Here is a 12,267-nt window from a genome sequence, read left to right as displayed (position 1 = left end):
TGGAAACCTTAAGAGGGGAAAGGGTTCTTGTGCTCAGATCCTGTTTGTGGGACGCGGGTGGCGCTGTGGTCTAAACCACAGAGCCTCTTGGGCTTGCCGATCGGAAAGTCAGCAGTTCAAATCCCCGCAATGGAGTGAGCTCCCGTTGCTCTGTCCCACCTCCTGCCAACCTAGCAATTTGAAAGCACACCAGTGTAAGTAGATAAATAGGAACCGCTGCGGCGGGAAGGTAAACGGCATTTCTGTGCGCTCAGGTTTCCGTTGCTCCAGAAGCGGTTTAGTCCTGCTGGACACATGACCCGGAAATTGTCTGTGGACAAACGCTGGCTCCCTCAGCCTGAAAGCGAGATGAGCGCCGCAGCCCCATAGTCGCCTTTGACTGGAGGTCCAGGGGTTCTTTACCTTTTGTGAGTTTCCCATAATAGGTTGGCTGCTGTGAGACCAGGATGCCAGGCTAGATGGGCCACTGGCCTGATCCAGCAGGCTCCTTTTATGTTCTCAACACCTGGATGGTTTTTCACCTTTGCTACCACTAGCATTTGTGAGCCTGAGGTCTGGTGTTGAGCCGTGAAGCGTACCTCCTAGCCAATTCTGTCAAATGCTTCTGGACCCGGTTGTTCCAAAACCTGCCTTTTGGGGAAGAATCTCTGCCATTCCCCAACTTTGCCGAATTCCACAGAGCCAGCAGAACGAATTCTCTCTTCTCTCGCCGTACACCCTCAGTTTTGAGTCACTCATGTGGAGGTTGGCTGTGAGCTGATTTTAAGCGGCCCTTAATTTCCTTTTATTTGCTGATTTTGCCATTCAGGGGCTTGCTGCGTCTTGCGTTGGAGGTCAAAGGTCAACCGTCTACCGAAGGCATGGAGGAGAGGTAGTGGCACGGAATGGTTTTCTTGCTTCTTGAATACAGGACGCTGCTTTGCACCGACTCAGATCCTTGGTCCAGCTAGTTCAACATTGTCTACAATCAGGGCCGTCTTAACCATATCTGGCACCCTGGTGCCAAGATCCCTCCGGTGCCCCCTGTGAGTGAGGCGGGCAGGAGGGGCGCGGGGGGGAGCTGCGCGCCTCTGGAGAACGGCCTGAAGCCGCTCAAAAACTGAGAGGCGCGGAGGAGGAGGCCCCAGGCTCCTGCTCCCTGCGCGAAGTTCCGGAGGTGCGCGGGGAGCGCGAGCCTGGGGGTGCCGCACCACGCCTCTCAGCTGTTCAGGCGGCCCCAGGCCAGCGCTCCCCATGCGCCTCTGGAGAGCGGCCTGAAGCCGCTCAACAGCTGAGACAGAGGCGCGGCAGAAGTGGCCCCAGGCTTGTGCTCCCCGCGCGCCTCCGGAGAGCTGCCTGAAGCCGCTCAACAGCAGAGGCGCGCGGAGGCAGACACCAGCGTTCGGTGCCCCTGATGGCCAGGCGCCTTGCGCCACCCAGCCAGGGCCTAGGAACGGCCCTGTCTACAATGGTTGAAAGCAGCTCGCCAGGGTTTTCAGACAGGGGATGTTCCCAGCCCTACTTGGAGATGCCATTGAGGGTCCTCTACCATTGACCCACAACCCTTATAATATGGGCATAATCCCTGCCTCCCCGCCCCCGCCCCAATTAATTATCAGCATCATGGGTTCCATCCTAGTCCTATTTTAAAGTGCACTGCAACCTATTTATTTAGTTGCAATTAGATTCTACTTCAGTTTCCTTCTAGAGCTCCATCAACCCCCACGGTGTGCTTAGCAACAGGGGATTCTGATCAAAAACAGGTCCCTGCCCCTATGATCCTACAGGAAAAGACCCTCTCCCACGAACCTCAACGGTTGACTCCATACTTACCCGGCTACTTGATTAGAACGCAATATTATTAAACTGATTTGAGGTTTTGTTTTTAATCAAGAGGTGTCTAAATTTTACAAAATAGGAACTCTGCATTTTTTAAAAATAAAAAAAATATTTTTTATGCTGCTCCGTCTCCCAAGGCCGGTTTGCGAAAAGCAAGCGTCGAACGCAAGGTCCTCTGCGAAGAGCAGGCCGCCTGCTGCTTCTGTTGCAGCCCTTTGTACAAACTTCCGTTTCCGCTTCCTCTGCCTCAGTGACCTCAACGGACCTGCCCTCGTGCTGCCCCTCATCCTGCCGTGTTTCTACCCTGAGCTCTCGATGCTCTACATGCTTTACCACCAGAAAGAGGATGACCTGTATTGCCAAGGGATTGTGGATCTGAGCCTGTTTCCTGATGTTAAGCTGCTTGAATTCCTGGAGGTCCAAAAGTGAGTGGTTGCGGATGCTGCAGAGATTCTCTCCCTCCCCTTCTATCTCCTGCATGCAAAGCAGATGTTCTCCCATTGAGCTAAAGCCCTTTCCCATCATATGTTTGGTCAGTCAGTCTAGCTCAGTATTGCCCACACACATATTATTATTATTATTATTATTATTATTATTATTATTATTTATTACAGTGGTGCCTTGCTTCTCAAACTTAATCCATTCCAGAAGTCTGTTCCAAAACCAAAGCGTTCTAAAACCAAGGCGCGCTTTGCCATAGAAAGTAATGCAAAAGGAATCAATCTGTTTCAGACTTCTAAAAACAAACCCTAAAAGAGCAATTTAACATGGATTCTACTATCTAACAATACCATTGATCCATAAAATGAAAGCATTAACAATGTACTACAGTCACACAATCAATCAATAGCTGATCTGGGTTCCTCACAGTCACAGAGCATTTCTAGCTAAAAAGCTACTCCAACGACAGAGGAATTCAAAGAGAGAGTGTGGCAGCATGCCTTGTTACCTGGACAGGTAAGGTCACGCCCACCTCTAGTCACATGCATTGGAAGTATGTCCCAGCCAGGAGGAAACAGGAAGTTTTCGACTGGCTGGACCAAACATTCTCCTGCATATCCACTCTAGGAAACAAGGAATGTTGTACTTGACTGCTACTTAAGAATCACATCTGTTATGTACTGAGCTGAATCCTAGAACAATAGGATTCAGAATCAGCGGGAGCTACCCAATCCAACTCCAGGTGGAAGTGAATCCGCAACCTGATTGGCCTGCTGGAGCAGCCAATCAGGCGGCTGGCAGAAGTGAATCTGCTACCTGATTGGCCTGTAGGAGCAGCCAATCAGGCTGCAGGCAGAAGTCAATCCACAATATAATTGGCCCACAGGTGTAGCCCTGAAGTAGCCAATCACGCAAGGCCCATTGTGTAAATAATGTATATAAGCAGATGGTTTTGGGAAAAGAGCGATTCGTCTTCTCTTCTTCTCCTTGATGAATATGAGCTGAATAAAGAGCATGAAATTCACTCTCGACTCCGAGTATATTTCACTGGCGACGAAGGTGGGATCCTGCTGAGCTGACCGCCACCACGCACTGCACCGCAGCACCGCCACCTGCTGCACCGCTGCATCGCACCGTGCATCCAGGCTTCAGCTCCAGGACCCAAGGAACCCAGAATGGCAACCGACAGCAGCTTCTTGCCATTCAAACCAGCATCAGGAGACTGGGAAGGGTACGCCGCCCGTTTCAACTTCCTCCTGCAAGCGAAAGAAGTCACCAACGATGCCATGAAGAGGGCGACATTCTTCAGCGTCTGTGGAGAGGAGACGTTTGAAATCGCCCGGGCTCTCCTTGCACCTAGAGATGTCGCTACCGTCTCTTACAAAACAATAATGGAACGGCTGAAGGAGCACTTTTCACCACAGCCCTCGGTGGTAGCTTGCCGAAATGCCTTCTACGCAAAGCGGCAAGCCCCGGGGGAAACCATAACTGGGTTTGTGACCTCCCTCCGCCAAGCCGCCCGGTTATGCAACTTCTCAGAGTTGGAGAACATGCTTCGTGACCGCCTCGTCGGTGGCCTGAGGGACGAGATGTTGCAACGACGCCTCTACGCCAAAAAAGACCTCACGTTCCAGATTGCTCTGGAGGAAGCCCTGGCAACCGAAGCCGCCGAGAGGTCAACGCAAGAGGCACGACCGGCCCCGCCATCCCAACCGAGGGTCTACCACGAAGACCTCACCGACGAATCCGAATCTGACAGGGAGGAAGTACACCGAGTACAGCGGCGCACTCAAGCAGCACACACACCACAGCAGCCTCGACGAGAAGGAGGGAACTGTGCAAGCTGCGGGGAGAACCACGAGAGGAGGACCTGTCGTTTCCGCAACGCAGAGTGCAGGCAGTGCAGAAAATTGGGACACATCGCCCGGGTGTGTCGGGCTCGACTCACCCGTCGACAAGCATCAGATGACCGACCCAGGAGCCCCAGGTCACACGGCACCATGCACCAAGGCAACTCGACGGAGATCACGGACTACCAGGTATTCCAGTTGCCCCATCCCAGCACAGAGAAAATTTATATAGAGGTACAGATAGAGGGAGCCCCATGCCGCATGGAGCTGGACACGGGTTCAACTCTATCCATAATCTCGGCCCGAACATTAAGGGAACTGTGCCCTAATGGGGGTCCCAAACTAAGGCCGGCCCCATTCACCCTCCGGGACTTCCAGAAACGTAAGGTCCCTACAATGGGGGTGGGGACCTTCAGGGTGCAATATCGAGGGCGAAAGCAACAATTGGACTTGCTGGTAGTTAAGGGCCCCTACGTTAGCTTACTGGGACTGGCATGGTTTGGACCTCTGGGGCTAGCCGTTACCGGGGTGAACCGCACTAGCTTACAAGTGGACGTGGACGCCATATGCAAAGAGTTTCCAGGGGTTTTCGATGGGGCATTGGGACGATATACAGGACCCCCCATTGCCCTACAGCTAGACCCCGCTGTACGACCCATCAGGCACAAGGCCCGCCGGGTCCCGTTCGCCCTGAAACCCCGCATAGACGAGGAATTGGACCGGCTCGTGGAGCAAGGAGTGCTGGAGCCGGTGCCCAACGCCCCCTGGGAAACTCCAATTGTCACACCCGTCAAGCCTAACGGTTCGGTCCGCATCTGTGCAGACTACAAATGCACCATAAACAAGGCTCTCACGGCCCATGCATACCCAGTGCCAGTGGTCAGCCATGTCCTCGCCACCCTGGCTGGGTCAAAAATCTTTGGCAAACTGGACTTGGCCCAAGCGTATCAACAGTTGCCTGTGGACGAAGCCACAGCAGAGGCTCAGACGATTGTGACGCACAGAGGGGCATTCAGAGTAAAGCGGCTGCAATTTGGCGTTAGCGTGGCACCAGGCATATTCCAGAATCTAATGGACTCTCTCCTTAAAGGGATTCCTGGCGTCACCCCCTTCTTCGATGATGTACTGATCGCCGGGCCCACACCAGAGGAATTTGAGGACCGCCTCCGCTCCGTCCTGCACCGTTTCCAGACGGCGGGCCTCAAGGTGAAGCGGGAAAAGTGTTTACTGGGAGTGCCGCAGGTGGACTTTCTGGGATTTAAGGTGGACGCAGAAGGGGTCCATCCAACCGGTGACAAGGTACGGGCCATTTGTGAGGCCCCAGCGCCCAAGAGCAAGCCCGAACTTCAGTCATTCTTGGGACTATTGAACTTTTACCATGCCTTCCTTCCCCATAAGGCAGCGGTAGCGGAGCCCCTACACAGACTCCTAGATAAAAGGGCCCCTTGGGTGTGGGGCCAGCGACAAAGGGCCGCATTCCAGGCAGTCAAGGACTTGCTCGTCTCAAACTCGGTCTTGGCACACTTCGACGAGAGGCTGCCAGTGGTGCTGGCATGCGACGCCTCTCCCTATGGCATCGGCGCTGTCCTGGGACACCAACTCCCGGATGGAAGAGAGGTGCCGGTGGCATACTTCTCCCAGACGCTTGCTGCAGCCGAACGAAACTACTCACAGATTGACAAGGAGGGTCTGGCAATCGTGAAGGGCGTAAAAAAAATTCCATGATTTCTTGTACGGGCGGCCCTTTACCATAGTGACTGACCACAAGCCGTTGCTTGGCCTGTTTGCCCCCGAGAAGCAGACCCCCCAAGTGTTGTCTCCACGTGTCCTCAGGTGGTCAATTTTCCTTGCCGGCTACCAGTATGCACTAATCCACCGCCCTGGGAAGGCGATGGGCCACGCAGACGCACTCAGCAGGCTACCACTACCAGAAACAGGCCCCGACCCAGCGCCTGCGCAAGAGGTTATGACCCTGGAGCTGCTTCCCGACCGACCCATTCAGGCACAAGAAGTTGCGCACCATTCCACAAAAGATAGGGTCATCTCCCGGGTCCTGGACTGGGTGTGGCGAGGATGGCCCAGCAGCAGCCCCGGGCCAGAATTCGCTGGCTACACAAACCGCAAACATGAACTGTCGGCCCACAAGGGGTGCCTGTTATGGGGAAGCAGGGTTGTTGTTCCCCAGCCCCTCCGCAAAAGGGTCCTCACAGCCCTACACGAGACACACCCAGGGGTAGTGAGGATGAAGGCCCTTGCCAGGAGTTATGTGTGGTGGCCGGGGATTGACAGAGAGATAGAGGCCTGGGTCCAACACTGCCAGACCTGCCAAGAATCCCGCCCGGATCCCCCAAGGGCCCCAGTCCAGCCCTGGGAGTCCGCCCGACATCCATGGTCACGCTTGCACGTGGACTTCGCTGGCCCCTTCCAGGGAAAAACATTCTTCATAGTGGTGGATTCCTACACCAAATGGCTGGAGGTCGCACTGGTACCGTCCACTTCTACGGCGGCAGCCATCCGGGTACTACGTAAGCTGTTTGCAACCCACGGGCTCCCTGACACCCTCGTCTCGGACAATGGAACCGCATTCACGTCAGAGGAGTTCCAGACCTTCACAGCGCAGAATGCCATCCGCCACATCCGCTCAGCACCATTCCACCCTGCCACCAATGGCCAAGCGGAGCGCATGGTGCGGACCACCAAGGACAGCCTCCGCCGCATAACACAAGGGGACTGGGAATACCGCCTTGCCGCATTTCTTCTAGCACAGCACAGCACCCCAAGCACAACGACGGGCCGGAGCCCAGCTGAACTACTCATGGGCCGGCGCCTTGCAACTAGACTGGACCGACTTCACCCCGACAGAGCTCAGGATGAGGTAGTGGTGGGGAAAGGCAGGAACCCCCGGACATTTGTGGCCCAGGACCCAGTGTATGCAAAGAATTTTGGGGCAGGCCCAGCATGGGTACCCGCCACAGTCACCAAGGTGACCGGTCCCGTGTCGTACGAGGTACTAACGGAAGGGGGGCAATGTTGGCGCCGCCACTGCGACCAGCTACGGCGACGATTCCCAGGAGGAACCCGGGAGGAGAGCGGGACAGAGGGGTCCCAAGGGGACAGCAGGGCAGTGAGGCCTGTAGAGCGAGAGGGGTGGGCAAGGGAAGCAGAAGCAGTAGGCACAGAGGGGCGCCCCGAGGCTGGAAGGACACCGGAACCAGAGTCACAACCTAGTGGTTCAGTGGCGCCAGACCAGACAGCCCCGGCACAGCCAGCAGCCTCGGAACACGAGCCAGAACCAGAACCCCTGACCAAGGAACACCCCAGGCCACAACGCACACGGAGGCGGCCAGCAGACCTTGGGGACTACGAATGCAACTTCCCGGGCAGGACTGGAACTTAGAGGGGAGGGGTGTTATGTACTGAGCTGAATCCTAGAACAATAGGATTCAGAATCAGCGGGAGCTACCCAATCCAACTCCAGGTGGAAGTGAATCCGCAACCTGATTGGCCTGCTGGAGCAGCCAATCAGGCGGCTGGCAGAAGTGAATCTGCTACCTGATTGGCCTGTAGGAGCAGCCAATCAGGCTGCAGGCAGAAGTCAATCCACAATATAATTGGCCCACAGGTGTAGCCCTGAAGTAGCCAATCACGCAAGGCCCATTGTGTAAATAATGTATATAAGCAGATGGTTTTGGGAAAAGAGCGATTCGTCTTCTCTTCTTCTCCTTGATGAATATGAGCTGAATAAAGAGCATGAAATTCACTCTCGACTCCGAGTATATTTCAACATCCCACAGATTTGAACCTTGCTCCCCCTGGCTCCTAGTCCGACACTTCTAATCGCTACAGCAGATTGGCACCATTCTGTCCTTTTCTCAGGGCTCCTGCCTCTATGGCTTGAGCCAACTTGCAACAGTCTCTGGAGAAGAAACTCACAAAAACAGTTTCCAGGGAAGATGAAGCTAATAGCTAGATAAGAATCTGTAGGTTTCTTTCTTTTCCGGGCGGGAGTTGATCGCAGTGTGGATTTGCCAAGCGTGCCTTCCTCTTAGCACATTTCTCCGTTGCGTCCTGAGTTTGAGCGTCTTCAAAGCCCATGACGCCTTTGGTCAAGGCAGTTCTCCAACTGAAGCTCTCGCAGGCCAGTGTTTCCCAGTTGTCGGTGTTTATACTACAATTTTTTAGATTTGCCTTGAGACAGTCTTTAAATCTCTTTTGTTGACCACTAGCATTACGCTTTCCATTTTTAAGTTCGGAATAGAGTGGTTGCTTTGGAAGGCGATCATCAGGCATCCGCACAACATGACCAGTCCAACGAAGTTGATGTTGAAGAATCTGCATCTCTGGCTGGAAGCAGCATTGCTTTTGAGTAATTGAGTACCAGTTGTTGGAAACTGCAAGAGAAGAGAGAGCTCTTATGCAGGGCCGTCTTAAACGCCTCTGCCGCTGTGGTGCGCCGGATCTCTCCGGCGCCCTCCCGCCCCGTTTCCCAGCGCGGTGGGCGGGTGGGCGCAGCGGCGGGCGGGCGGGCAGGCACAGAGCGATCTCTCTGGCGCCCTCCCGCCCCGTTTCCCAGCGCGGTGGGCGGAGCGCGGCTCCCACAGGCGCAGCTGCGCGGCGGGCCAGCGGATCGGCCGGCCAGCGGGCGGGCGCAGCTCGCGGCGCCTTTCTGGCGGGCCGGCGCCATGGTGCCCTGCGCCACCGGGGGTCTACCTAGAGCCGGGCCTGCTCTTATGCTCCGGGTTTCCCACAAGGCATCTAGCTGGCCACTGGGAAAACAGGATGCTGGACTAGATGGGCCACTGGCTCACACCAAAAGTCTTGTGTTTTGTTCTTATCCTGTTTTCCCTAATGCCTTTGGGAAGCCCACAAGCAAGCCTTGCTGCTCCGGACGCACACTTTGCGATCAAATCCCTCTTCCGCCCTTTGACCGGCCTCTTCTCGTTTCAGATATTTGTGGCCCCTCAAAGATCTGACGCTAACAAGTAACCAGGTAAGTCCGCCCTCAAGTTCTCTTCTGGTTCACGTACGCAGTGAGGCGGGATTGGGCCACTGCAGGTGACAGCGAGAGGATGCCTGAAAAAAAATATAGAAACAGATCCCACATGCAGCGGCGGAGAAAGCCAACCGGGTGCCTGGGGCGGTGCGCATGCCCTGCGTCCAGGGGCAGGGCCAGCCGGGGCAGGATGCTCCACAGGGCCTCCGAGGAATCTGCCTGCCTCCTCACACTCAGCTGAGAGGGAGGTGGCAGGCGGACCGTTTGGGGCAGCGCGGAGCCTGCGAGCACCCAAGCCACCGCGTCACTCCCAGGAGAAACGCATGGCTCGGGTGCACTGCAGGCCCCGCTGTGAGTGCCACCCGGCATTTTGTCACCCCCCCTCAGTGGTGGAATAAGGAAGCTTCCTCACTTGCAAGTGTGGGAAGGGACCACAGCGCTGGAGCAGGGCACCTGCTTTTCACGCACAAGGTCCCAGTTGCAAGTGGATAATAAATAAATAAATAGGAACAACAATAATTCTATATGTGTGTGTGTGTATTTTAGAGACGATCGCTGGTCAAAGACCGCTGCTTTCTATCTGCTACTGAATGTCTACAGAAGCTGATGTAAGTGGCCACCCATTTATATTTTAAGTGGAGAAACAGTTAACAGCAGAAATTTGTTTTCTTTTTTTCCCCTCTTCCTTTTTCTTGACATTTTCTTTCTTTCTTTCTTTCTTTCTTTCTTTCTTTCTTTCTTTCTTTCTTTCTTTCTTTCTTTCTTTCTTTCTTTGACTAAGCAGTAATCATAAATAAATAAGAATAAAAATGTGCACCCCACCACCGAGACCATTCCATTGTAACTACCCAACGTCCCAAAATTTCAACACCTCTTGCAATGGTTTGACCCCCTTTCCGTTTTAACAGTACGCATTCTACAAACACCCTCCATATCTCTTCAAAATCATTTTTTCCTGCATATTCCCGTCTTACTTTAAGGGCACATGTTGATTTATCATTAATAGCTATATCCCACACCTCTTCATACCATTCTTCCATTTTCTATTCTGCTTGCCCCTTCCACTTCCTAGCTATCATAATTCGTGCAGTTGGCAATAAATTTGTGAGCAAGTCCTTCCTAGCCTGGGAACCTTCCATTGTCAGGAAAAGGGCCTACTCACAAGGAGACCCCTGGCAGAGACACATGTTCCCTGTTTCCCGGGCGATCGTTCGGGAGCTTCTGAGACTTCCTCAGCCCCCGGACTTCCAGTGATGGATGTGGGAGTACATCAACACACTCTTAGCATCTGCAGATACTTGCACAGTTGTGTAACAGACCACAGCAACTCAGCATTCTGGCTAAGCTAGTTTATTTACACATAAACAGACACGGAGCACAGAACATGGCTCCCTCTCTCTCTAGTATCATCCAGCAAAGAGAAAGAACAAAGGAACAACAGTTCCACTTAGGGACACAGTAAGACAAACATCCTGTCTATGTCACTTCCCACCCTGTGGAATCAAAACACATACCCAGTCATGTGATAGACAACAAACCCATGACGGGGAATGAATCTCCCATTGTAAATTAATAATAATGCTACCACTCGGCTTTTGGTCAGCTTTAACCAATGTGTTATAGGGACCCAGGTGGCTCTGTGGGTTAAACCACTGAGCCTAGGGCTTGCTGATCAGAAGGTCAGTGGTTCGAATCCCTGTGGCGGGGTGAGCTCCCGTTGCTCGGTCCCAGCTCCTGCCAACCTAGCAGTTCGAAAGCACATCAAAATGCAAGTAGATAAATAGGAACCGCTACAGCTGGAAGGTAAACGCCGTTTCCGTGTGCTGCTCTGGTTTGCCAGAAGCGGCTTTGTCATGCTGGCCACATGACCTGGAAGCTGTACGCCGGCTCCCTCGGCCAATAATGCGAGATGAGCGCGCAACCCCAGAGTCGGTCACGACTGGATCTAATGGTCAGGGGTCCCTTTACCCTTTACCTAACCAATGTGTTTTTTTTTCCTTCTTCCATGGTGTTGGAGGCAGCTTGCATGGTTCTCCACTTCCTTATCCTCACAACAACCCTGTGAGGTGGGTCCGGCTGAGAAATAGTAACTTCCTATAAGCTGAGTTGGGCCATGAAATTTGGTCTGACTTTCTTAACTCAGCTGCCCCCAACCCTATTGCCCTCCAGCCTGGCCAGCATGACTGTGGGTTGACAAAGGTTCCCCATTCCTCCATAGGGACTAGCAACTTGCTCATTCACCAAAAGGAAAGCGGAGATTCCCAAGGCACCCAATCATAGGCCCTATCCAAATCGAGGAGGAATAAGCCCACAGTCGCCTCCCCAAGGATTTCAATGTGCTTTCTACTTCGAGTGTTTTAGGGCTTACGTTGATACTCACCAGATCTTCCCCTTTCCGCAGCACTACTGTTGACCCGCGGGAGAAACTGGACATCCTCCAAAAAACATATGAGGAGATTGAGAAGACAGTGAACCGGGTGCTGGAGAAGGAATATAGCCTGCCAATGGACGACCTCCTCCCTCTGCTGATGTATGTTGTGACACGAGCAAGGTAAGGAAAACAGCTCTCCTTCTTGCTCGTCCTTTCCAATGTGGTTGGATCAGGTCCTCAGGAGGCTCCGTTTCCGTGTCTGCAGACCGGAGTGTAAATAGCTCTGGAACTGTTCCGTTTTCAAATTAGTTGCTGGTTTGTTTTGGAGCTTAGCAGCGGAAATTTCTTCTGGTTCTTTTTTTCCAGTTGGGGAGCTGGGGATGGGGGTGTTATGAGAAAAAAGAACTGCTCCTTTTCCCTTATGGGGTACCTAAGAGCCCGTATAGAGTCCTTATGTAGGTTCTCTATTGGTGATTGACAGGTAGGTGGCCCCATCCGTTTTTCAAAGTGGCCCACAAGTAGGGCTGTTGCTCAGGATTTGGCCTGCTGACTGGTGTCTGTACACTCACAGAAACAAACACCCCTACCAAGAAGCCCTTCAACGCTGCTTTTTTCTCTGGCATAAGTGTTATACCTGAATTTATGGTGCCTATACGCAACCAAGAGAGGCTGTCAATGCAAACTATACAGTATATACCTGCTGGAATTATTGCTTCTGTGCAACTATTAAAGACGCAGGATTCCTCTTGCTTTTGGCCACCCTAACCAAATAGCAACTTGTCAATAAGTTCAAT

The 12,267-nt window shown here is 53.2% G+C and overlaps 1 protein-coding gene across 3 annotated transcripts in view; it reads left to right on the top strand.

Annotated features, from left to right (window-relative positions):
• ALS2CL (ALS2 C-terminal like) overlaps positions 1-12,267 on the top strand; it is an 87,925-nt gene that overhangs the window by 70,266 nt on the left and 5,392 nt on the right. For 2 of the 3 annotated variants that reach the window (XM_060280995.1, XM_060280996.1), the window contains exons 20-24: positions 809-871; positions 2,070-2,243; positions 9,057-9,099; positions 9,649-9,710; positions 11,504-11,653. In XM_060280995.1, the coding sequence (XP_060136978.1) occupies positions 809-871; positions 2,070-2,243; positions 9,057-9,099; positions 9,649-9,710; positions 11,504-11,653 (492 nt within the window). Of the gene's footprint in view, positions 1-808; positions 872-2,069; positions 2,244-8,182; positions 8,607-9,056; positions 9,100-9,648; positions 9,711-11,503; positions 11,654-12,267 lie in introns of those variants that run through there. The other variant, XM_060280997.1, reaches the window with a different exon arrangement.

The sequence above is a fragment of the Zootoca vivipara genome, chromosome 12, assembly GCF_963506605.1.
Source record: "Zootoca vivipara chromosome 12, rZooViv1.1, whole genome shotgun sequence".
In the NCBI taxonomy this organism is placed as follows: Eukaryota; Metazoa; Chordata; class Lepidosauria; order Squamata; family Lacertidae; genus Zootoca; species Zootoca vivipara.
This window is presented reverse-complemented; position numbering and strand designations above follow the sequence as displayed.